General features: G+C 59.5%; 2 protein-coding genes across 3 annotated transcripts; one reads left to right on the top strand and one right to left on the bottom strand.

The window, feature by feature from the left end:
- The first annotated feature begins 665 nt into the window (after positions 1-665).
- CCDC78 (coiled-coil domain containing 78) lies at positions 666-16,776 on the top strand. The gene is made up of 14 exons (XM_038151306.1): positions 666-944; positions 1,194-1,322; positions 1,485-1,571; positions 1,786-1,965; positions 6,890-7,162; positions 7,823-7,911; positions 8,575-8,653; positions 9,078-9,203; positions 9,946-10,157; positions 10,696-10,867; positions 11,799-11,842; positions 13,785-13,851; positions 15,155-15,255; positions 16,225-16,776. Exons 1-14 carry the CDS (start codon positions 912-914, stop codon positions 16,454-16,456), a joined length of 1,824 nt encoding a protein of 607 aa, XP_038007234.1. The 5' UTR covers positions 666-911; the 3' UTR covers positions 16,457-16,776.
- A 308-nt stretch (positions 16,777-17,084) lies between these two features.
- On the bottom strand, positions 17,085-20,028 carry ANTKMT (adenine nucleotide translocase lysine methyltransferase). 2 transcript variants are annotated; one of them, XM_038151324.1, is made up of 5 exons: positions 19,787-20,028; positions 19,348-19,452; positions 18,663-18,803; positions 18,118-18,168; positions 17,085-17,572 (listed from the first exon to the last, which is right to left on the bottom strand). In XM_038151324.1, the coding sequence occupies exons 1-5, from the start codon at positions 19,973-19,975 to the stop codon at positions 17,384-17,386; spliced, it is 675 nt and encodes a 224-aa protein (XP_038007252.1). In that variant the 5' UTR covers positions 19,976-20,028; the 3' UTR covers positions 17,085-17,383. The 2 variants fall into 2 exon arrangements, with proteins under 2 accessions (XP_038007252.1, XP_038007253.1); XM_038151325.1 differs by lacking the exon at positions 19,348-19,452 and having other exon boundaries at positions 19,787-19,993.
- Between the last annotated feature and the right edge of the window lie 2,996 nt (positions 20,029-23,024).

Below are 23,024 nucleotides of genomic sequence, written 5' to 3' on the forward strand. Positions count from 1 at the left end.
AATTGGGATAGGTCTTTGCTGCACCCAGCAGCAAGAACTCAGAGATCCTGGGACCTCTGGAGCACCCTGTTGGCAGAGGAGATTCAAGAACTGCAGAGATCCGGAGGAAGTTTCCTGGAAGAGAATCAGATACTATGGGATGGGCTTGGAGCAGGTGGATGGTTTATTGGGTTGATTATTGGGTTAATCAGACCTTGGAATCATGGAACCATGGAATGGTTGGGGTGGGAAGGGACCTTAAAATCCATCCAGATCCACCCCTTGCCACGGCAGGGACACCTTCCCCTGTCCCAGGCTGCTCCAAGCCCTGTCCAGTCTGGCCTTGGACACTGCCAGGGATCCAGGGGCAGCCCCAGCTGCCCTGGGCACCCTGTGCCAGGGCCTGCCCACCCTGCCAGGGAACAATTCCTTCCCAATATCCCATCCATCCCTTCTCTTTATTCATTCTCAATTTCTTCTCTATTACTTTAAAATCTCCCCCCTTGTCCTATCACTGCTGGCTCGTGTAAAAAGTCCCTTTCCCCATCACTTGTCAGCCCCTAAAGCACTGGAATAGCCCTGCCCTGGAGATGGAGGCCATCCCTGCAGCCAGGTTTGGGAATGGTCCCTACAGGGGCTGGTACCCCCTCCCTGCCTGCCCTGGGGGTGTTCCGAGCTGCCTCTTCCAGTGTCTGCTCTGGGCTGCGCTGGGAATACAGAATCCTCCTGGGAAGTGCCAGTGCTCTCCCTCCAGCAGCTCCCAGGGTGGCTGTAAGGGTTGGAGCCACCTTAAAATCCAGGTGGAAGCCTCTGGTAACCAGAGTTGGTAGCAACAGTGCTGGACCTCCCAGGAGAAGTTCCTTAGAGATCCTTCCCCGGCTTCTCAGTCGCTGCCTGCCCAGCCCTGTGCAGAGCCCCTGGCCCCTGAGCACATGGATCTTGGAATTATTGCAGAGAATGAGAGCGTGAGTATTCTGACAGAGCACCTTGCTGCCCAAAAATCCAGGTATGAAGGCCTGCAGCCCCTCCCCAGCTCATGGAACCAGCACTCTGCCAAGGAAATCCCAACCACAGGGGAGAAATGGCTGCTGGAAAGCCTGGCTGGCATTTGCTCAGGCCCTGAAAAGCTGGATGTGCTGAGCTCTTCCAGCAGCACTGGTGGGCCAGGGGCAGGGGGAGAGGAGGGCCCAGCTGGAGCTGCTCTGTGCCTCCAGGTGCAGCTGGAGCACAGGAACCAGGAGATGCACCAGCCTGGAGACCCACAGGAGAAGATGGGGAAGCTCTCTGGCTCCAGGACAGACTTCCCAGCCAGGATGGTCCTCAGTGAAGAGGAAAAACTGAAGGTAAAACTTTGGGAGTTGGAGGGAACTGAGCTGTGATGACCAGTAGATCCACAGTGGGAAATCTGGGGAGAATTCCTCCTTCTGGGGGGACTGTGTTGTGATCAAACATCGCGTTGGCCTCAGAATCCATCCATGGCCTTCACTGACTTTTGTGTCTCCCAGATTTCCAAAGACCTCGTGGATCTCCAGATCGAGACAAACAAAATGAAGGAGCATTATGAGACAGAGAACTTCCAGCTGAAAACGATGGTACCCGAATTGGGAACAGCCAATTTTAGCCCTGCCAGTACCTTCCCCAGCACTGCAGTTCCTAACACACCCACCTTTACCCTGCTTGCAATCTCCTCCTGGCTTTCGAGGGAGCTGAATTCCCCCCAGCAGCCCAGATCCCGAGGAGCTCCCGTGAAATCCTCTCTGGTTTTGCTGCTGGCTGTGCTGCTCTGACCCTGCTGTCCCTGTGCAGATGCAGGCGCTGGAGACGCGGGTGCAGGAGCTGGAGCAGGACAGGGCCGGGCTCAGGGAGGAGCGGGATTCCCTGTGGGAGCGCCTGCACACCCTGGAGAGCAGCCGGCAGGAGCTGGGGGAGGAGTTCATCATCCTGAAGAGCAATTACCTGGCCCTCGGCAGAGAGCTGGACAAGGAGGTGAGGGAGGCTGCAGGGCTCATCCCAGAGCTCATCCCAGGGCTCATCCCACAGATCCAGATCCAACTCACGTTCCCTGGTTGCAGGTGCCTTGCTTGGCTTTCATTTGTGCATCCCTGTCACTGCTCAGGTCCTGGGAGGCTTCTCATGCAATGTACCAAGGTTCTTGTTGAGGGACCTCTTAAAGGTCACCAAATCCACAAGAATCATCCAGTGCCACCCCTGCCTGGGCAGGGACACCTTCCACCATCCCAGGCTGCTCCAAGCCCTGTCCAGCCTGGCCTTGGGCACTGCCAGGGATCCAGGGGCAGCCCCAGCTGCTCTGGGCACCCTGTGCCAGGGCCTGCCCACCCTGCCAGGGAACAATTCCTAATTCCCAATATCCCATCCATCCCTGCCCTCTGGCAGTGGGAAGCCATTCCCTGTGTCCTGTCCCTCCATCCCTTGTCCCCAGTCCCTCTGCAGCTCTCCTGGAGCCCCTTTAGGCTCTGAGGTCTCCCTGAGCTGAGCACCCCCAGCTCTCCCAGCCTGGCTGCAGAGCAGAGGAGCTCCAGCCCTCGGAGCATCTCCATGGCCTCCTCTGGACTAGCTCCAGCAGATCCAGGTCTTTCCTGTGCTGGGTCCCAGGGCTGGGGGCAGCTCTGCAGGTGGGGTCTCACCTGAGGGGACAGAATCTCCCCTCCTGCTGCCCACGCTGGGGCTCAGCCCAGCCCAGGGGGGCTCAGGGTCCCACCACACCCGGCCAGGACATGGCCAGCCTCTGTGACATGGCGCAGCCTGGCCCTGGGATTGTGTCTGGGGATTTGATGTAACACAGCTCCTCCTCACAGGGCCCGCAGACCTGCCCTGGCAGCGAGGACAGGCTGGGGACAGGGCTGGGGACAGGCTGGGGACAGAGCTGGGGACAGGCTGGGGACAGGGATGGGGACAGAGCTGGGGACAGGGCTGGGGACAGGCTGGGGACAGGCTGGGGACAGAGCTGGGGACAGGCTGGGGATAGGGCTGGGGACAGAGCTGGGGACAGGGCTGGGGACAGGCTGGGGACAGGCTGGGGACAGAGCTGGGGACAGGCTGGGGACAGACTGGGGACAGAGCTGGGGACAGGCTGGGGACAGGGCTGGGGACAGAGCTGGGGACAGGCTGGGGACAGGGCTGGGGACAGGGCTGGGGACAAAGCTGGGGACAAAGCTGGGGACAGAGCTGGGGACAGGGCTGGGGACAGGCTGGGGACAGGCTGGGGACAGAGCTGGGGACAGGCTGGGGACAGGGATGGGGACAGAGCTGGGGACAGGGCTGGGGACAGGCTGGGGACAGGCTGGGGACAGAGCTGGGGACAGGCTGGGGACAGGGCTGGGGACAGAGCTGGGGACAGGGCTGGGGACAGGCTGGGGACAGGCTGGGGACAGAGCTGGGGACAGGCTGGGGACAGACTGGGGACAGAGCTGGGGACAGGCTGGGGACAGGGCTGGGGACAGAGCTGGGGACAGGCTGGGGACAGGGCTGGGGACAGGGCTGGGGACAAAGCTGGGGACAAAGCTGGGGACAGGCTGGGGACAGGGCTGGGGACAGGCTGGGGACAGGCTGGGGACAGAGCTGGGGACAGGGCTGGGGACAGGGCAGTGCTGACCCGTTCGTCCCCCGGCACCCCGCGGGCAGAGCCCTCCCGCTCCCCCGGCGGCCCCACGGCGCTGCCCGGAGGTCACGGCGGGGCTGCCCGGGGCCGGTGCCTCGGCGCTGCCAGCGCGCTTTGTTTCCCTTTTTTCTGCTTGGCTTGCGCAGCCTGCACGTGAACGGATTGGAGCCGCTCTCATTTCAGGCGGCGGCGGGAAGGGGCCCGGCAGCTTTCAGGTCGAAAACTTTATAAAAACACCAAATTCGAGCAAGTTTCTGACGGTTCCTTAAGAGACAGACACCGTCCCGCTGACTGCTAGCTCAGCAATGATTAACCAGAGGCTTTTGGACCCAGATTTGTGTATTTCTTTGGCTACTTGAATAGTCCTTCCTCTGTCCCCTCCTCTCCCTCCTCCCGCTTCTCCTTCTTTTTGAATGGGATGGAATGACTGACACGCTCCTGCTCCCTCCCTCCCCCAGCAGATAGTTTGGCTGCCTCAGCTCAGTGACCCGGTTTTCCATGCCGAGCTGTGCTGGGAAGATGTGCAGCAGGAATGCTGCTCTGCTCCAGCGTGCCTGGATGGGCTCTGGCAGAGCAGGACAATGATCACCAGCGAGTTAGTGACCCTTGGGAAGAGATCGTTCGTCTCCCAGAAGCTGAGAAATGGGAATTTCTCTCAAGGAGGAGAACTCAGCTCTTGCAGGGGGTGATCCCACCCTGCCATCCCACTGGAGCACGAGGCAGAGCCGCTCTGCTCCGGTCCGTGCCGGGCTCAGGGAGGAACAGCTCAGCCATCCGCGCTCTCAGCTGCTTCTTGCCCCAAGGGGGTGCAATGTGTTTGTCAAAAATTGGATTTTCAGGCAGCTGACATCTCTAAATGATGGGTTTCGCGGGTTGGAGGTAATGACACACAGTTTTCACATGGATCCTGGGATGGTTCAGAGGGTGAAAGCACGTGGATTCAGTTCTGTGCCAGATAGCATCCTGAGGAGCCATAGAGTCAAGGAATGCTTTGGGGTAGGAGGGACTTTAAATCCCATCTGATTCCAGCCCCTGCCACGGGACACCTTCTCCCAGGCCAGGTTGCTCCAAGAAGCGCTGAAGCGGGGCCAGAAGCCAGAGGTGAATTCCTTGGATGTCCTCCATGTGCCGAGGAGTTTACCCCAGTTCCTTGGCTCCGACTCCCAAAAATCCCTGCCTGAAGCCAGCGAGGCTCCGACTTGGCAGCCTGGGACTTGTCGGGACATGGGCCTCTTGCTCATTATTTTCCCAGTGCGGACTTTCCCAAAGGAAATGGGAAAAGCAGCCTGCGGTTCTGCCCCCTCCCCTTCCCCGGCGCTCTTCTGGGGGAGACAATGAACCTTTTACACATTCCCAATTACAAGTGCTACTTGTGACCTTGCCAATATGTTGTCATGGCTGCTTGGCGCAGGAGCAGCTCGGCGAGCTCATTCACGGCCCCTGGTCCGGGAGCAGCCGGAGCCCCTGGATCGCGGCGGCTCCTTTGTCTGCGGGATCCGCGCATCGCCCGCGTCCGCCCCGGCCTCGGGAGCGGCCCTGCCCAGCCCTCGGGAAGCGCCTCGCAGGAGATGCCAGGCAGGCACTCGGTGCCTGTTCTCTGACTCGCTGTAAATTCTTCCTATTCAAGGCTCTGCTCTTTCCTGGCTCTCCGTTTCCTTCTCCTTTTGTCCCCAGGCTCGCGCCGGCTGCGGCGGCAGCCCCCGAGGGGACCCAAACGCGCTCTGGGTTCCACGCCGGGGTTTTCCCTGGAGCCACGCCAGGCTCGGGAGCTCAGGAAAGGCAGCGAAGCCCAACTCAAACCGGGGACTGCCCCTTTTTGTTGTTTCTTTTTTTTTTTTTTTTTTTTTGGCTAAACCGGTCCTTGTGACCCCTGCGATCAAATTGTCAGCGCTGGCAGCTGCAGATGGATCGCTGCGGGCCCGGGAACAAGCGGAGCTGTCTCTGCGGAGCTGTCAGGTTTCACAGCTGTATATCTCACCTCTTTGTCAGCCTCCTTTCCCCTCGTTCTCCCCCAGCCCACCCCGTGCTATCTTTTGATAAGCTATTCTCTCCACGGATGACTCAGATGACCTCTGCCTCCCATCCTCCCGATTCACTGCCATGGTAACAATTACTCAAGCTTGTCCCCAGTCATAAACCCCATCGGAGCTTTGTTATCTACACAGAAACCCTCCTGGGAGACATGAATTCCCCCAGCGTTCCCTCCAGATCACCTGAAACGGAGCTTTTCTCATTCACGTCCTCTTTATCTTTTGGAAATGTGTCACTCCACACCAGCTCCGAGTCCCGCTGCCCACACCGAGCTGGGGGCTGGGGCTGGGGGAGGCACCGCAACCCAGCTGGGAACTGTCATCTGGAGGGAGGGAGGGAGGGAGGGATGGGGGATGGATGGATGGATGGATGGATGGATGGATGGATGGATGGATGATGGATGGATGATGGATGGATGGGGGATGGATGGATGGATGATGGATGGATGGATGGATGGATGGATGGATGGATGGATGGACAGACAGGAATGGATGGGTGGAGGGATGGATGGATGGATGATGGATGGATGGACAGACAGGAATGGATGGGTGGAGGGATGGATGGATGGATGGATGGATGGATTGATGATGGATGGATGGATGGATGGATGGATGGATGGATGGATGGGGGATGGATGGATGGATGGGGGATGGATGGATGGATGGATGGATGGATGGATGGATGGATGGATGGGGGATGGATGGATGGATGGATGGATGGATGGATGGATGAGGGATGGATGGATGGACAGACAGGAATGGATGGGTGGAGGGATGGACAGGGATAGAGGGATGGATGAGGGATGGATGGATGGATGAGGGATGGATGGATGGAGAAGACTTGGCCCTTCTCCTTGCACTGTGGAGCCCAGCACTGCTCAAAGCTGCTCCATGGGGAAGGACGTTCCTGAAGTGTTGGGAAGTTGAACGGAGGGTGCAGGGTGGGGGCGAGGAGGGAGCTGGAGGCCTGCAGAGGTGGTGGCAGAGCTGTGTCAGGGCTGGCACTGGGGTCTGGATTTGAATGTGAGATGTGCAGAGGGATAACATTCCATGGGAATAACCCTGCTGCCTGGCAGTGCATTTCCATGAGAAGCAGAAAATCACTGGTATCTTTGGATATAGGAGACAGAACCAAAATTAAAACTTGATTTGGGGAGGGGAGGGGAGAGAGTGCCTGCCTGGAGCACACACCAGGAGCAGCAGGGATGTGCTGATCAGAGGGGGATTTCAGAAGTTTTTTCCTTCTTGTTTGACCTTGCAGGTGATGAGGAATGAGGAGCTGACCCAGGAGCTGCTCAGCCTGGCCAAAGAGAGCAGCCTCTCCCCTGGCTGGGCCCATCAATCCTCCCCGGGGCTGGGAAGAGGGAGAGCAGCAGGACAGCCCCGCTCTGCTCGCAGGGGGAAGGTGAGGGACTCTGCCCTTCCACCAGCCCCTCAGAGAACAGGGATCTATCAGGGCCCTTCTTCTCTCTCCCCAAACCAGCCCGAGGATGCAGCTGCCTCTGAACATGAGCAGCAGGAGCTGGAAGGAAAGGTGAGTGTGCAGGGGTCTGCTGCAGGATCCCTGGGAAGCAAAGGGGGATTGATTCCAACTGCGGCTGGCACCTCCTGGTGCTAACTTGAGTTTTGTGGATCAGCTGATGCCTTGATTCATTTTAAATCCTTTTTTTAAACTCTGGAGTTGCAAAACGAGACAGGAATAACTCCAGATGTGCAGGCAAAGCTGAGGAGGGCAGAGGTGATTCCCTGGGTCCATGCCCTGGCAGGGGGAACACAGACAGGAGCTTAGAAGCCAACAAGTGCAGAGGAGACTTTTTTCCTTCTTTTTCACACTTGAGAAATCTGGGGGTGATGAAGCACCCAAAACTGAGTGCACAGAGATGGTCCCTGCCTCCTCCCCATCTGCAGCCCTTGCAGAACCAGCTTGGGCTCCGCCACCGGCTCCTGCTGGGAATCTGACTCTCAACGTGAGCGTTTTCCTCGGGAGAGCGACACATGTGCACCTCCACGTGCCCTGGCTGAGCAGCAGACACCATTCCTGCCTGCTCCAGGGCACCAGCCCCTCCCAGTCAAACCAGTGCCTCCCCCAGCATGGCACTGCTCAGCTGGACAAGGGCTCAGCTCGAGGTTCTCCTCACTTTGTCCTCTCTTCGCTCAGCCTTCTGCCTCATCTTCCTCTTCGTTTGTCCCTCAGTTGCTTGGAAACCAGGATCACATAAAAGTGGAGCTGGAAAAACTGAAGAAAGCGCACAATGAGCAGCAGCAGAAGCTGGAGGAGCGAGTGTGAGTGTCCCTCTGCTTGGCCAGGTGTTTGTGGGACTGGATCTGACCCACAGGAGCAGGAGAGGAGGCAGCCTGTCTTTGGGGGGTACAGGGAAGGAATGAGGCCTGGAAGGAAAACCTGATGTTTTCAAGGCTCTTCAGAGCTGTCAGATTGTGGAAAGTTGGTGGTGTTCAGGGACACCTTGAAAATCCACTCTCTGTGACACACAGCTAATGTGTGCCATCCCAGAGAGTAATCCAGCCCAGCCCTTACCCACAGAGTGGGTTTTCTATCACTTTAGAATGGGGTTAGTGTCCCAGGAAAGGCTGCTCCAGTGGGAATGCTACAGGACTTGACCCTCTCAGCTGTGGAGGGTGGTCATCCTCAGTGGGGGGAGGTTTTGTGGCACTGGTTTACACACATTTGGAGGCTGGCAGCTGCTGCTAGGAGATTTCTGTCATTCCAAAGTGATTTTCTTCCCAAAGCTGCCTGTGTTGGACCTATGGAGAATCACAGAACCCCAGAAAGGGTTGGGTTGGAAGGGACCCTAAAGCCATGGGCAGGGACTCCTTCCACTATCCCAGGTTGTTCCAAGCCCCATCCAGCCTGACCTTGAACACTTCCAGGGATGGAGAAGGAGTTTGGGCAGTTCAAATAAACGCAGTTTCCCGCTGTGTGTCCAGGCTGGCGCTGGGGAAGGAGCTGCAGGAGGCGAAGGGAGCGGTCGGGGCCAGGCGGCCGGGGCTGGCGGAGCACTCAGCGGTGAGCACGGGCTGCCCGCCCCACCCGCCTCCTCCCGAGCTGCCGGGGCTGGGGTGCCTTTAATCCAGCTGCTCCAGCACCTCTCCCTCTCCAGGGAGTTTGTCACACCGAGGTTCTCCCCGTGCAGTTTCCTCCTGCACGTGGTGGAAGTGCTGCTTGCAAAGCTGGTGGGAGGAATTTTGCTCACTGGTTTTCAGAAAGAGTTGGTGGAATCACCGGGGTGGGGGGGTGGCAAATGACAGAAAGTGGCAGGGGAATAGGGATTATAAATATTTCCAGTGGATTCCTCTGAAAATCCAGGACCTTCCCAGCTCTAGTGAAGCCAAATATCTGGAAATGAAGACCCTCAGCTCTCGGGAAGTGTCTCAGTTCCTGCTCCCTGGCCGGAGGACCAGGCCAGCAGGATTTCTGTTTGCTGTGCCAGGTGCTGCTCTCGTCCCAGGGCCAGCTCCGGGAGGTGGAGGCGGAGAACTCCCGGCTGCAGCTGCAGCTGAAGGAGCTGAACGAGGAGTATCGCGCCCGGCTGGCACAGTGCCTCAGCGACCTGGCAGTGGGTACCCCCAACCCGGGGCCCTCCTGGCCCAGGAGGGACCACAGAACCATGGAATATCCTGAGTGGGAAGGGATCCACAAAGATCATGGATCCACCTCCTGGCCCTGCACAGGCACCCCAACATTCCCACCCTGGGCATCCCTGGCAGCGCTGTCCAAGCACTCCTGGAGCTCTGGCAGCCTCGGGGCCGTGCCCATTCCCTGGGGAGCCTGGGCAGTGCCCAGCGCCCTCTGGGGAAGAACCTTTCCTGATCTCCAGCCTGACCCTGCCCTGACACAGCTCCAGCTGTTCCCTCAGGCGTCTCCATACTGGCGCCCTCCTCTTGTAGGCTGCAGCCAATAAATTGGAGTAAATACATAAAGAAAGGGCTTTTTTAATCCCTGTAATCTGATCAAGAAAGGTCCCAGCAGAAGCTCACTGATAATTTTGTGTGGCCATACAGGAAATCTGGGTGCATGGGGGGGGCTGCCACAGAATCATGGTTTGGGTTGGAAGGGACCTTAAAGATCATCCAGTGCCACCCCTGCCACGGGCAGGGACACCTTCCACTAGAGCATGTGACTCCAAGCCCCATCCAGCCTGGCCTTGGACACTTTCAGGGGTGCAGGGGCAGCCCCAGCTGCTCTGGGCACCCTGTGCCAGGGCCTCACACCCTCTCAGGGAACAATTCCTTCCCAACATCCCATCTAACCCAGTGGGAAGCCATTCCCCCTGGATTTCCCTCTCTGTGCATTTACAGAACTACATGGACAGCAAACCCAGCAGTGTGACGGGACACAGCAAAGCCCCAGCTGGCCACGCTGCCATGAAGAACTTTGTGGACAGCATGCTCAGGGACATCCAGGCCTCCTACAAGTGCCGGGAAGAGCAGCTGGCCCGGGCAGCCCGGGGCTACAGGAAACGCATGAAGGACTTGGCCAAGAAGCACGAGAACCTGCTGATTGCCTATGGGTAAACCTCAGCCACCTCCTCCTTAGGGCCAGCTGGAAAAGCCCCCGAGCAGCCGTCCCCTGCCTGGGAGGAGGCAGGCAGGGCTCCCAGGTGGAGCAGAGGATCTGGAATGCGCATTTATCTCCCTGCTCCTGGCAATCCAGCATCAAGCTGCCTCCAGCTGCACATCAGGGTGCTCTGGACCCCATGGAGCTGCTTTGCACATATGTTCCTCCCACTCAAAATGCAGGGTGAGAGATTGATCCCACGGTGGATGGTGTGGAAAGGCAGAGGTACCGCAAATAGCTCCACCTCCCAGCCCGTCCCTGCAGCGCTCTCAGCTCTCTCGGCAGCTTGGGCTGTGGGAAGCAGCAGAAATACTCGTGGTAGAAAAGCCACAAATAGCTCTAGGACAAGCTCCCTTCAGAAACTCTCCCACTTTTCCTTTGCAGGTGGCCAGAACCAGCAGGTCCCAGTGAGTGGCACCCTCAGGAGCAGCAGAGCTGCTGGTGGTGTCACCCAGAAGGGCGGGCAGGGACTGACCCTGTGCTGGTTGCAGGCTGCAGCGGGAGCAGATCCTGTCCCTGGGCAGCAGTGCCATGGACTGTGGCCCTGCCGAGCTCCACTTGTCCATCACAGACCCAGAGCTGCTGACGAACAGCTCCCGGGAGCTGAACCGCCTGCGGGAGCAAAAGGCAAAGCTGGAGATGCAGCTGCAGGAGCTGCAGCAGGTAGGGAGGGAGCCGGGCCATGCTGGGAAGGGTTCCATGAGCCCCTTCCTTAAGGCATTTGTAGGATTGGTTAGGTTGGAAAAGCCCTCTCACATCATCGAGGACAACTGTTCCCCCAGCACTGCCAAGGCCACCACTGAGCCGTGTCCCCAAGTGCCACAGCCATGCTCTCCCTGAGAGTTTGCTGTGCCTGGGGCACAGGCAGGGGACACAACAGTCCTCTCCATGTGACAGAACCATGGAATCGTGCAATGGTCTGGGTTGGAAGGGGCCTTAAAGTTCATTTTCTTTCACCCCTGCCATGGCAGGGACACCTTCTGCTGTACCAGATGGCTCCAAGCCCCATCCAGTGTGGCCTTGGACACTGTCAGGGATGGGGAAATGTCCTCCCACTGGGCAAATGTGGGTCTTGATTTGCACAGGATGCATTTATTTAGAAATTCAGGGGATGGGAGACCTGGAACTTTCAGATTGTCCAACCCATGGTTTCCTTGCCGTGGCACTGGTGGCTGTGGGAGTGCTGGGAATCCTTGTGCCACTTCCAAGGGTACAGAAAAGAGGGATAATGTCTTTTTGCATGTGCAGACAGTGACAGGACAAAGGGAATGGATTTAAACTAAAAGAGGAAAGATTTAGATTGGATGTAAGGAAGGAATTGTTCCCTGGCAGGGTGGGCAGGCCCTGGCACAGGGTGCCCAGAGCAGCTGGGGCTTCCCCTGGATCCCTGGCAGTGTCCAAGGCCAGGCTGGACGGGGCTTGGAGCAGCCTGGGACAGGGAAAGGTGTCCCTGCCATGGCAGGTGGTGGAATGGGATCATCCTTAAAGGCCCTTCCAGCCTAACCCCCTCCATGGCAGGATTTCTCTGAGTGGCAGGATCTGGGATTGCAATGGGTTCGTGTTTACAGGAATTCTGTTCTTCCTTTGCCTCCAGAAAAGCCTGAAAGGAGCCTCTGCCCTTCCAGCCCCTCCGGAGCAGTAAGTGCTCTTTCTTTCTTGGGATATCTGCCATTCCAAATTCTCATGGATGTGTGGATTGAGGGATTTTGTTTGCCTGGCTGGAGGCAGCAGGGAAAGGGAGCTGCTGGGCCTGCTCTGGGAAGAAGAGGCAGCTGTCCCCTCTTCCTGCAGGAAGAGGCTTGGTCCCTGGGCCTTGATCCAAGAAAGCTCTTAAGCACATATTTGATTTAATCATGTTTTTAGCCCCACTGACCTCTTTAAAAGCTGAAGTTAAGCACATGCCCAAGTGCTTTGGTGGTTCACAACCTGAGAAAGGCCCGTGAGACACCACCAGTTTGGGATGGTCCTGTTTTTTCTCCTTCCCAGTGCAGGAGTTCGGCTGAAATCCTTTGGTGCCACTGTGCTGACACCTCCCTGGCTTCCCAACAAACCCTGAAATTGCTAAATTTTGATGGGTCTCTTCCCCCTGCTCCATTATCTTGCTAAAACTCAACCAGCTATAGCTGTGGAGGGGTGGAACAAAGCACAGGAGAAACCTGAGCTGGGGTTTTTCAGCCCTTTAAAAGACATGGTCACCTAGAAAACATGTCAAATATTCCATTAGCTGGATGCCAGCACTGAGGAGCGGGTGAGTGCCAGAGCCCTGGGCTCTGCAGGGTTGTCTCAGGCACAAGCTCGAGCCTCAACCAGCCTCTGCCGTGCGTTCCACACTGAAAATAGCAGTGGTCCGTGAGTAAATGCAGCAATTTGGGCAGACACCACAGGAGCGAGACATGCAAAGTCCAGAACCCGAATTTCAGTGATGCACCTCATCATTTGGGGTTTTTTTAACCGCCAGGAGACACCGCGCGCTCCAAATCCCGCTGGGTTAACGCGTGCGCTGTCACCCGGCTCCTCGGGAGCCGCGCTGTCCCCGCAGCCCCGATTCCACTGCCAGAGGCCGGGCTGGGCTGGGAGGCACCGCAGGCCCAGCTGGCCCCACGCCGGGGTTCCCAGCCGCACCGTGCCCTGGGCATGGCTCCCTTCTCCTCGGGCTCCCGCGGAACCCCGGCCGGGATCTGCGGGGAGCTCAGTGCATTCCTGCCTTCACCCAGCCCGAATTCCCCCGGCACCAGACGTGACCTGGATTCTGCTCCCGAGGCTGGGACGGGGTGGGAAGGGCTTTCCCACGCCGGGCTGTGCAGACAGCTCACCTCTCTGGTGCCCGGGGACCAGAACGGCTCCCTGCTCCCGGCAGGGCGAGCGCCAGCCTTTGGCACGGATGGCTCCCGGCACGGCCAGCCCCGCGGGGGCGGCTCGGGGCTCTCCCTGCCCCGGTGTGCTGGGCACAGCCCCGGGATGCGGCACAGCCCCGGGATGTGCCTGCCCCCGGTGTGCTGGGCACAGCCCCGGGATGTGCCTGCCCCCGGTGTGCTGGGCACAGCCCCGGGATGTGCCTGCCCCCGGTGTGCTGGGCACAGCCCCGGGATGTGCCTGCCCCCGGTGTGCTGGGCACAGCCCCGGGATGTGCCTGCCCCCGGTGTGCTGGGCACAGCCCCGGGCTCTCCCTGCCCCCGGTGTGCTGGGCACAGCCCCGGGATGTGCCTGCCCCCGGTGTGCTGGGCACAGCCCCGGGATGTGCCTGCCCCCGGTGCGCTGGGCACAGCCCCGGGATGCGGCACAGCCCCGGGATGTGCCTGCCCCCGGTGTGCTGGGCACAGCCCCGGGCTCTCCCTGCCCCGGTGCGCTGGGCACAGCCCCGGGCTCTCCCTGCCCCGGTGCGCTGGGCACAGCCCCTGGGAGCCCCAGGCTGCGGGCAGGGCTGGGACTCGCCGCTGGTGCCGCACGCCCTGAGGAGGTTTGGGCACCGGGAGAGGAAAGGCTCGGTTCCGGGGATGGCGCTGGCATGGACAGCGGCTGTGTGGAGCTGTGTGATCTGTGCAGGGGCTGGGCATGATCCATGCGAGCTCCTCTGTCGCAGGCAGCTGGATGAGGAGGGCTGGGCGGAGGTCAGGAGGAAGCTCCGGGAATTCACCCTCAACACCCAGGTAAAGGCTGGAACAGCCTGCTGGAGGCCAGGCTGATCTCCCACCCACAGGCAGGGATGTGCTGCCTCAGCCCCTGCCCTGGGGCTGCTCCAGCCTGGAGGGGGAAACTTCTGTGGAGTCACAGAATATCCTGAGCAGGAAGGGACCCCCAGGGATCATTCAGCCCAGCTCCTGGCCCTGCACAGACACCCCAACAATCCCACCCTGGGCACCCCTGGGAGCAGTGTCCAAACCGTCCTGGAGCTCTGGCAGCTCCTGGGGATCACTCTCCATGGAGCCTTGCTGTGCCTTTGGCCTCAGCCCTCCAAGCAAGGCTGGCAGCTCCCAGCTGGTGGTGTCTCCTGGCTTTACTGTCCCTGCTCCTAAAGGAAGGAGAGCAGCCCCTTGTCACCCCTGCCCACGTTTCAGAACAACCTTTTGGCATCTCTGTAATAAACTGGGGCTGATTGCTGCCCTGTGCTGGCACTGCTGGGACATCTCCAGTCCTGGGGGCAATTTTGGGCCACTCAAACAGGAAGGACATGGAGGGGCTGGAGGGGTCCAGGAAAGTGTGAACAGAACTGGGAAGGGGCTGGAGCACCAGGAGAGTCTGAGGGAGCTGGGAAGGGGCTCAGCCTGGAGAAAAGGAGGCTCAGGGGGACCTTGTGGCTCTGCACAACTCCTGACAGGAGGGGACAGCCGGGGGGGTCGGGTTCTGCTCCCAGGGAACAGGGACAGGAGGAAACAGCCTCAAGCTGTGCTAGGGGAGGGTCAAGTTGGATATTGGGAAAATTCCTTCATGGAAAGTGTGGTCAGGCACTGGCACAGCTGCCCAGGGCAGTGGTGGGGTCACCACCCCGACATATAAGACATGTGGATGTGGCACTTGGGGACATGGGTCAGTGGTGGCCTTGGTAGTGCCAGGTTAACATCTGGATTCTAGTGAATTCATACACAATTCCATGATTCTTTGATTCTATTCAACCTGGTTCAAATCTAGGCTGAATCAGCTTCCCAGTCTGGTTCCTGCTGGCTGCAGGGATATTTGCTTCCATGTCCTGCCTTTCCCTGTCCACAGCAACCTGAGGGAGTGCTCCACCACTCCCTGGAGATGTAAAGCTCATTCCCTGGGGATGTAAAGTTCCACACCTGCATGGGGCCTACCTCTGTGGCCCAAAGAAGGGAGATGTGTGGCAGAGAGGCTGGAGTGATGGGGAAGCGGTCAGAAGGCAGACTCACGCAGCAGAGAGGGGCTGAGCAATGTCACTCCCATCACACAGATCTCTTTTTTACCACCTTTTCTCCATGTTCTGTGCCTCTGCAGGAGGACCTGGAGCGGCAGAGAAGCCAGCTGCTCACTCGGGCTGTGGTGGCAGAGGAGCAGGTGCTGGAGCTGCAGGGGTACATCGACCAGCACCTGGCCAGGTGACAGGGGGATCCCTCTCCAGGCTTGGTGCCAGCGCTGTCCCCCTGCCCACTGCTGGCCCTGCCACAGTGCTGCTAGCATGGCCTGTGTCCCACTGCTCCTCCAGCTGTGCAGGCAGCTGCCACCACCTCTTGTGCCACAGGGCAGCAGGACAGACATGCCCCACACACCACAGGTGTCCTGCCCTGCGTGCTCACACATCCTTTGGAGGAATCACAATCATGGAAAGGGTTGAAGTGACATAAATATTCATCCAGCTCCCCTGCCATGGGCAGGGACACCTCCCACTGTCCCAGGCTGCTCCAAGCCCTGTCCAGCCTGGCCTTGGACACTGCCAGGGATCCAGGGGCAGCCACAGCTGCTCTGGGCACCCTGTGCCAGGGCGTCCCCACCGTGGACAATTTGTCCCCACCAGGGAACAATTTGTTCCCAATATATCATCCAGCCCTGCCCTCTGGCAGTGGGAGGCCATTCCCCATGCCCTGTCACTTGATGCCATTGTCCAAAGTCTCTCTCCCACTCTCTTGGAGTCCCTTTAGGCACTGGAAGGCGCTCTAAGGTTTCCATGCAACCTTCACAGGAGCCTAAAATCCAAAGTCTAATCTAAAGCCTAAAACCTTTAAAGTTCTTTTATTCACAGGTTCTAACCTAGGTCCTCCCAGCTGCCCCTGATCTGTGCTCCCCTCTCCCTGGCTCATCCTGCTCTGGAGCAGGGAGAACAGCAGGGAAGGGAGAGGACAAGCAGGGCAGGTGTGTCCGGGCATGATCCCCCTGCTCCTGCCGTGGGCCGGGTCAGGCTCTGCCCTTACCTGGCACAGCCCATGAATGCCCTTTCTCTGGGAAAGGCTGTGGGATCTGCGTGCCAGGCTCAGCTCCTGGCATGGCTCATCGTCCGGGGAGCCTGAGTGGTGACGGTGGCACTGCCACAGCTCTCATTGTGGATGGTGACAGTGGCGCTTGCACTGCAGGTACAAGCAGGAGATCCTGCGGCTGAGGAGCGCCGGGGGCAGCGAGGTGCCCCCAGTGCCCCGTGCCAGGAGCGCCAGCCACAAGCCAGAGCAGCCCCAGCCTCGGGAACACCCCACTCCAAGGGAGGTGTGTGCTCCATGGACTGCCAGGCGAGGATCCTTCTCAGGCTGGGAGGTGGGAACAGCGAGAGAAACCACGCGGGTGATTCTGCTCTTAAATTCACAGGACTAAAATGAGACCAGACAACGGCGTCTGGTCTGTGCCCTGCAGCAATTCTGCTCTTCCCTGAGCACCCCTCGGACACGGGGCAGGGATCCCAGGCAGCTCTTCACTGCTGGGCTGCAGGGACAGGTTCCTGCTCCTGCTGGAATACTTTTCCTGGATGAGGCCTAGACCTGGACCAAGAGCTGCTCCTGCTTCCCTCCCCTCACCTGTGAGACAGAGCCAAGGCTGGCTCAGACCAGGATTTGTTCTGGGCTTGGACAAAGGGATGAGCTGCTCTTTTACTGCGAGGGTGGTGAAAGGCTGCCCACAGCAGCTGGGGCTGCCCCTGGCAGTGCCCAAGGCCAGGCTGGACGGGGCTTGGAGCAGCCTGGGACAGTGGAAGGTGTCCCTGCCCATGGCATGGGGTGGAACAAGAGGAGCTTCAAGGTGCCTTCCAACCCAACCCATTCCATGATTCTGTGGTGGGAAAACATCATTTTCCTGTGTTTGAGTGGAAAATGGTATAATATATTGATGAGCAGGGCCAAACTGACCCTGCATGGAGGTGAGCTGGAAAGGATGGCAGAACAAAGCCAGGAGCAGCAACTGCTCCAACTCCAGGACCATCCAGAAACTCAAAGACAAAGCAAAAACCTCAGAGGAACAATCAACCAAAACTTTATTTTTAAAACTTAAATTGAAATAAAGCAGCAATCATCCAAAAAGAGGCACTGGAGCTTCATCCCTTCAATCCCGCGCTAACCCCAGGATTTCCAGGTCGGATTTTCTCCTCCCTTGCTTTGCTCACACTCTGGAAAAATGAAGATCTGCCACCCTGCAAGTCCCCAGGAGAAATGCTGGCCAAGCACTTCTGTCCTGAGCTGAGCCAAGGCTCTGACCCTTAATGCCAGGCTTAAGGAGGCTGCTGTTAAACCGGGCTTAACGAGGCTGGGGTCAGACTTGGCTTTCCTGGGCGCTGCCTTGCACTTCTCGCCGCACCTCCTTGATGTCATAGGCCCAGACCTGGTCCAGCCCCTGGCCCAGGGTGCTGCTGGGGCGCCAGGAGGGGAAGGGGTAGCGTCCGGCCACCACCCGGGCATCGTCGGGCAGCTCTGCCAGGAGCTTGGTGGCCAAGGGAGGTTTCTGGGGAGAGAGACACAGCCAGGGACAGGCAGCCTTAGGACACAGTCACACAGTGCCAGTGCCACCAGGGACCGTGGGGCAGCTTCTGGGATGTCAACCCTTCAAAGCAGAGGGCAGGTACTGGTCCTGGGTAAGGCTGAGACTTGGAGCAACAGAACAAGAGGAACGGCCCCAATCTGTGCCAGGGGAGGTTCGGGTTGGATATTGGGAAAATTTCTTCCCTGAAAGGCTGGTCAGGCACTGGCACAGCTGCCCGGGGCAGTGGTGGAGTCACCATCCCCTGGAGGGATTTAACGGACATGGATGTGGCACTTGGGGACATGGCTCAGTGGTGGCCTTGGCAGTGCTGGGGGAACGGCAGGACTCCATCCCAGAGGGATTTTCCAACCTCCATGATTCCATAAATCCAAATGCTGTGCAGCACCAAACCACTCAGCCACAGTGATGCCCACCTGGCCTTATTCCACCCCAGATCCCCTCTCCTTCCCAAGAAAAGCCCCCTCGAGCTGGCCCAGAAGAACTCAGGGTGTGAGGGGCTGACTCACCACGCTGGGGGCCAGGAACACGATCACGTTGTGGCAGTCAGAGAGATTCACCTTAAAACAGAAGGAAAAGGGGAATAACGAGCAACAGGCAGAGCAGAAACAACTGTTTGAGTGGCCAAACCTTGTGGGCGATCTTTGGAACCTTGCAGGGAGCAAAGATGCCACAAAAGATGTGGGATGGGGAAGTGTGGGTGTGAAAGCAGCACGTCTTGGGAAACACCTACCTCCAGCACCATCCCAGACCCACATTCCCTGATAGACTCTCTCTGGTCAGGCTGCAAATACCTTGTGTCAGCCTGAGAAGCTCATCTCTGCAGGTGAGCCTGTCAGCAGCACACAGACCTCTCCTCAGAGCTGCTCCAAGCAGCAGAACTGGCCACGGGCTGCCCCAGCTGGCATTCCCTGGAAAGGAGGATGGATTTCCACTTCCCAGGAGCAGTGTGGGATGGGGAAGGAGCAAGCAGCCATCAGCAAATCCATCCTGGAGAGGAAAACAGAGCTCTGGCCCTGCCCTGAGCACTTCCAGACCCTCAGGATGCTGTTACCTTCCACAGATCCTTCTTCAGGAAGGAGATCTTCCCGTGGTACCCCGCCTTCCAGGCACGGTAGTTGGCCAGGCACAGCAGCCAGGGGTTGAGCTCATAGCCCAGGGCTGGCCTCAGCCCCTGCTTGTAAGCCTCGAGCACCTGGAGGGGGAGAAAGGGAAGGCTGAAAGCCAAAGCAGCGCAGTGTTGAGTCTGGGGCAGGATTTGGGTGGGCAGGGGCTGCTGCCCAGCTCCACTCACCCCATCCTGCCGGCTCACAGGCAAGGTGACCTTGGAGCTCAGCACCACCCAGAGCCCTCACTGCCACCCTGCCCCCTGCATGCACCTTTTAGGGCTGCCAAAGACCACCTGTGGCCATCTAGAGCCACCCTGGACCACCTAGGGCTGCCTAGAACCACCTGGGGCTGTTTAGAGCCACCTGGGACCGCGCTGGGTCACCCAGGACAGTCTAGGACCATCTAGGACAGCCTAGGGACACCTAGGACAATCCAGAACCACCTACAGCCGCCTAAGACCACCGAGGACCCTCTGGGCCCACCGGGGATGGTCCTGGGCCGTAGCCAGGAGGGCCAGCCAGACGCACAGCCGGAGGCCGGGCAGCGGCAGAGCGGGGCCTCCTCTCCCCGCTGCCCGTGCGTGCAGCCCCCTCCCCGGCCTGGACACCCCCACTGCCCCGGAGCCTTACGAGCCGTCCATCTCCGGATCCCAGGTCCACGGTCTTGCCGGCGCGGCCCCGCAGCAGCGCCAGGGTGTTGGCCACCTGCCGGGGGCTGGAGGGCTGGTAGGGCACCTGGGGGCACAGGGGTCAGGGGGAGCCGGGCTGGAGGGCTGGTAGGGCACCTGGGGGCACAGGGGGAGCCGGGCTGGAGGGCTGGTAGGGCACCTGGGGGCACAGGGGGAGCCGGGCTGGAGGGCTGGTAGGGCACCTGGGGGCACAGGGGTCAGGGGGAGCCGGGCTGGAGGGCTGGTAGGGCACCTGGGGGCGCAGGGGGCGCAGGGGGAGCTGGGCTGGAGGGCTGGTGGGGCACCTGGGGGCACAGGGGTCAGGGGGAGCTGGGCTGGAGGGCTGGTGGGGCACCTGGGGGCACAGGGGGAGCCGGGCGGGGCGCGGGGGGTGCCGGTACCTGCAGGCGCAGAGGGACGCGGCGGAAGCCGGGCATCAGCAGCACGGCCCAGGTGGCCCACACGGCCGCGCCGCTAGCCACGGCCAGCGCCAGCAGCCCCCGGCCGCCCAGCGCGGCCCCGGGCCGGGCCCAGCTCGGCTCGCCCGGCTCCCAGCCCGGCTCCTCGGGCAGCTCCCAGCCCGGCTCCATGGCCGCCGGAAGGGGAGGGGAGCACGGCCGCGCTCCTTCCGCCGGGAGCGGCCCCGGGACGGCGGGGACACGGCCGGGCACGGGGGACACAGCCCCGGGAACCCGCGCTGCCCCCGCGGAGGCGGCAGGGACACGGGCGGGCGAGGCTGCGTGCGGGTGGGCACAGGGGGGTGTGTGTGAGTGATAACAGCCGTGTGTGTGACTGATAGCAGCCGTGTGAGTGATAACAGCCGTGTGAGTGTGTGTGTGTGAGTGTGAGTGATAACAGCCGTGTGAGTGTGTGTGTGAGTGATAACAGCCGTGTGAGTGTGTGTGTGAGTGTGAGTGATAACAGCCGTGTGAGTGTGTGTGTGAGTGTGAGTGATAACAGCCGTGTGAGTGTGTGTGTGAGTGATAACAGCCGTGTGAGTGTGTGTGTGAGTGTGAGTGATAACAGCCGTGTGAGTGTGTGTGTGAGTGTGAGTGATAACAGCCGTGTGAGTGTGTGTGTGAGTGTGAGTGATAACAGCCGTGTGAGTGTGTGTGTGAGTGATAACAGCCGTGTGAGTGTGTGTGTGAGTGTGAGTGATAACAGCCGTGTGAGTGTGTGTGTGAGTGTGAGTGATAGCAGCTGTGTGAGTGTGTGTGAGTGTGAGTGATAACAGCCGTGTGAGTGTGTGTGAGTGTGAGTGATAACAGCCGTGTGAGTGTGTGTGTGAGTGTGAGTGATAGCAGCTGTGTGAGTGTGTGTGAGTGTGAGTGATAACAGCCGTGTGAGTGTGTGTGTGTGTGTGAGTGATAACAGCCGTGTGAGTGTGTGTGTGTGTGAGTGATAACAGCCGTGTGAGTGTGTGAGTGATAACAGCTGTGAGTGTGTGTGAGTGTGAGTGATAACAGCTGTGTGAGTGTGTGTGAGTGTGAGTGATAACAGCCGTGTGAGTGTGTGTGTGTGTGAGTGATAACAGCCGTGTGTGTGTGTGTGAGTGATAACAGCCGTGTGAGTGTGTGTGTGTGTGAGTGATAACAGCCGTGTGTGTGTGTGTGAGTGATAACAGCCGTGTGAGTGTGTGAGTGATAACAGCTGTGTGAGTGTGTGTGAGTGTGAGTGATAACAGCCGTGTGAGTGATAACAGCTGTGTGTGTGTGAGTGTGAGTGATAACAGCCGTGTGTGTGTGAGTGTGAGTGATAGCAGCTGTGAGTGTGAGTGTGTGTGAGTGATAACAGCCGTGTGAGTGTGTGTGAGTGTGAGTGATAACAGCCGTGTGTGTGAGTGATAACAGCTGTGTGAGTGTGTGAGTGCATGTGAGTGATAACAGCAATGTGAGTGTGTGTGTGAGTGTGAGTGATAGCAGCTGTGAGTGTGAGTGTGCATGTGAGTGATAACAGCCGTGTGAGTGAGTGTGTCTGTGTGTGTCTGTGTGTGTGTGTGTGTCTGTGTGTGTGTCTGTGTCTGTCTGTCTGTCTGTGTGTCTGTGTGTGTCTGTGTCTGTGTGTGTGTCTGTGTGTCTGTGTCTGTCTGTCTGTCTGTGTGTGCGGGCTGTGCACGGCTGTCGTGCAGGGGTGTGCTGCTGTGTGCTGTGCGCGCTGGCCGTGTGTGTGTGTGCAGGGCACAGCTGTGTGTGCTGTGTGCTGTGTGCTGTGCTGGCCGTGGCTGTGTGTGCAGGGCACAGCTGTGTGTGCTGTGTGTGGTTTGTGTGCTGTGTGCGGTTTGTGTGGGGCTGTGGCTGCAGCAGTGTGTGTGTGCAGGGCACAGCTGTGTGTGCTGTGTGTGGTTTGTGTGCTGAGCGGTGGTGTGGGGCTGTGGCTGCAGCCGTGTGTGTGCAGGGATCAGCTGTGTGTGCTGTGTGGGGCTGTGGCTGCAGCCGTGTGTGTGCAGCTGTGTGTGACTGAGCAGGGCTGTGTGCAGCGGCGAGTCGTGGTTCAGCTGTGCCCGGCTGTGTCTGTTCGGTGACACACAGCTCTGTGTGCCTGTGCGGGCTGTGCCCGGCTGTGTCTGTTCGGTGACACACAGCTCTGTGTGCCTGTGCGGGCTGTGCCCGGCTGTGTCTGTTCGGTGACACACAGCTCTGTGTGCCTGTGCGGGCTGTGCCCGGCTGTGTGTCTGTTCGGTGACACACAGCTCTGTGTGCCTGTGCGGGCTGTGCCCGGCTGTGTCTGTTCGGTGACACACAGCTCTGTGTGCCTGTGCGGGCTGTGCCCGGCTGTGTCTGTTCGGTGACACACAGCTCTGTGTGCCTGTGCGGGCTGTGCCCGGCTGTGTGTCTGTTCGGTGACACACAGCTCTGTGTGCCTGTGCGGGCTGTGCCCGGCTGTGTCTGTTCGGTGACACACAGCTCTGTGTGCCTGTGCGGGCTGTGCCCAGCTGTGTGTCTGTTCGGTGACACACAGCTCTGTGTGCCTGTGCGGGCTGTGCCCGGCTGTGTCTGTTCGGTGACACACAGCTCTGTGTGCCTGTGCGGGCTGTGCCCGGCTGTGTCTGTTCGGTGACACACAGCTCTGTGTGCCTGTGCGGGCTGTGCCCGGCTGTGTGTCTGTTCGGTGACACACAGCTCTGTGTGCCTGTGCGGGCTGTGCACGGCTGTGTGTCTGTTCGGTGACACACAGCTCTGTGTGCCTGTGCGGGCTGTGCACGCTCGTCTGAAGGGCTCTGATGGCTGCCCGTGGCCGTGCGCAGCTGAACGTGGCTGTGTGAAGCTGTGGTGTTGTGCGGGGCTGGGTGTGGTTGTGGGTGGCTGTGTGTGTGCTCGTGCACAGGTTTGTGCAGCTGAGCACGGTCCTGCAGGGCTGTTGCAGCTGTCCTGGTGTGCATGGGTGAGCAGGGTTGTGTGCAGCTGTGCCCAGCTGTGTGCAGCTGTGCGTGGTCCTGCACGGGTGTTGGCACTCCTACTCCGCTGAGCACGGATCTGTGTGCGGTTACTGCTCTTGGGCACAGTCCTGTGTGGGGTGTGCACGGTGGGGTGCAGCTGTGACCAGCTGTGCACGCCCCTGTGGGGCTCTTGGGGGTTTCTGGGGGCTGTGCACGCCCCTGTGGGGCTGTTGGGGCTGTTGGGCTGTGCACACCCCTGTGGG

The sequence above is a fragment of the Motacilla alba genome, chromosome 14, assembly GCF_015832195.1.
Source record: "Motacilla alba alba isolate MOTALB_02 chromosome 14, Motacilla_alba_V1.0_pri, whole genome shotgun sequence".
Lineage (NCBI taxonomy): Eukaryota > Metazoa > Chordata > Aves > Passeriformes > Motacillidae > Motacilla > Motacilla alba.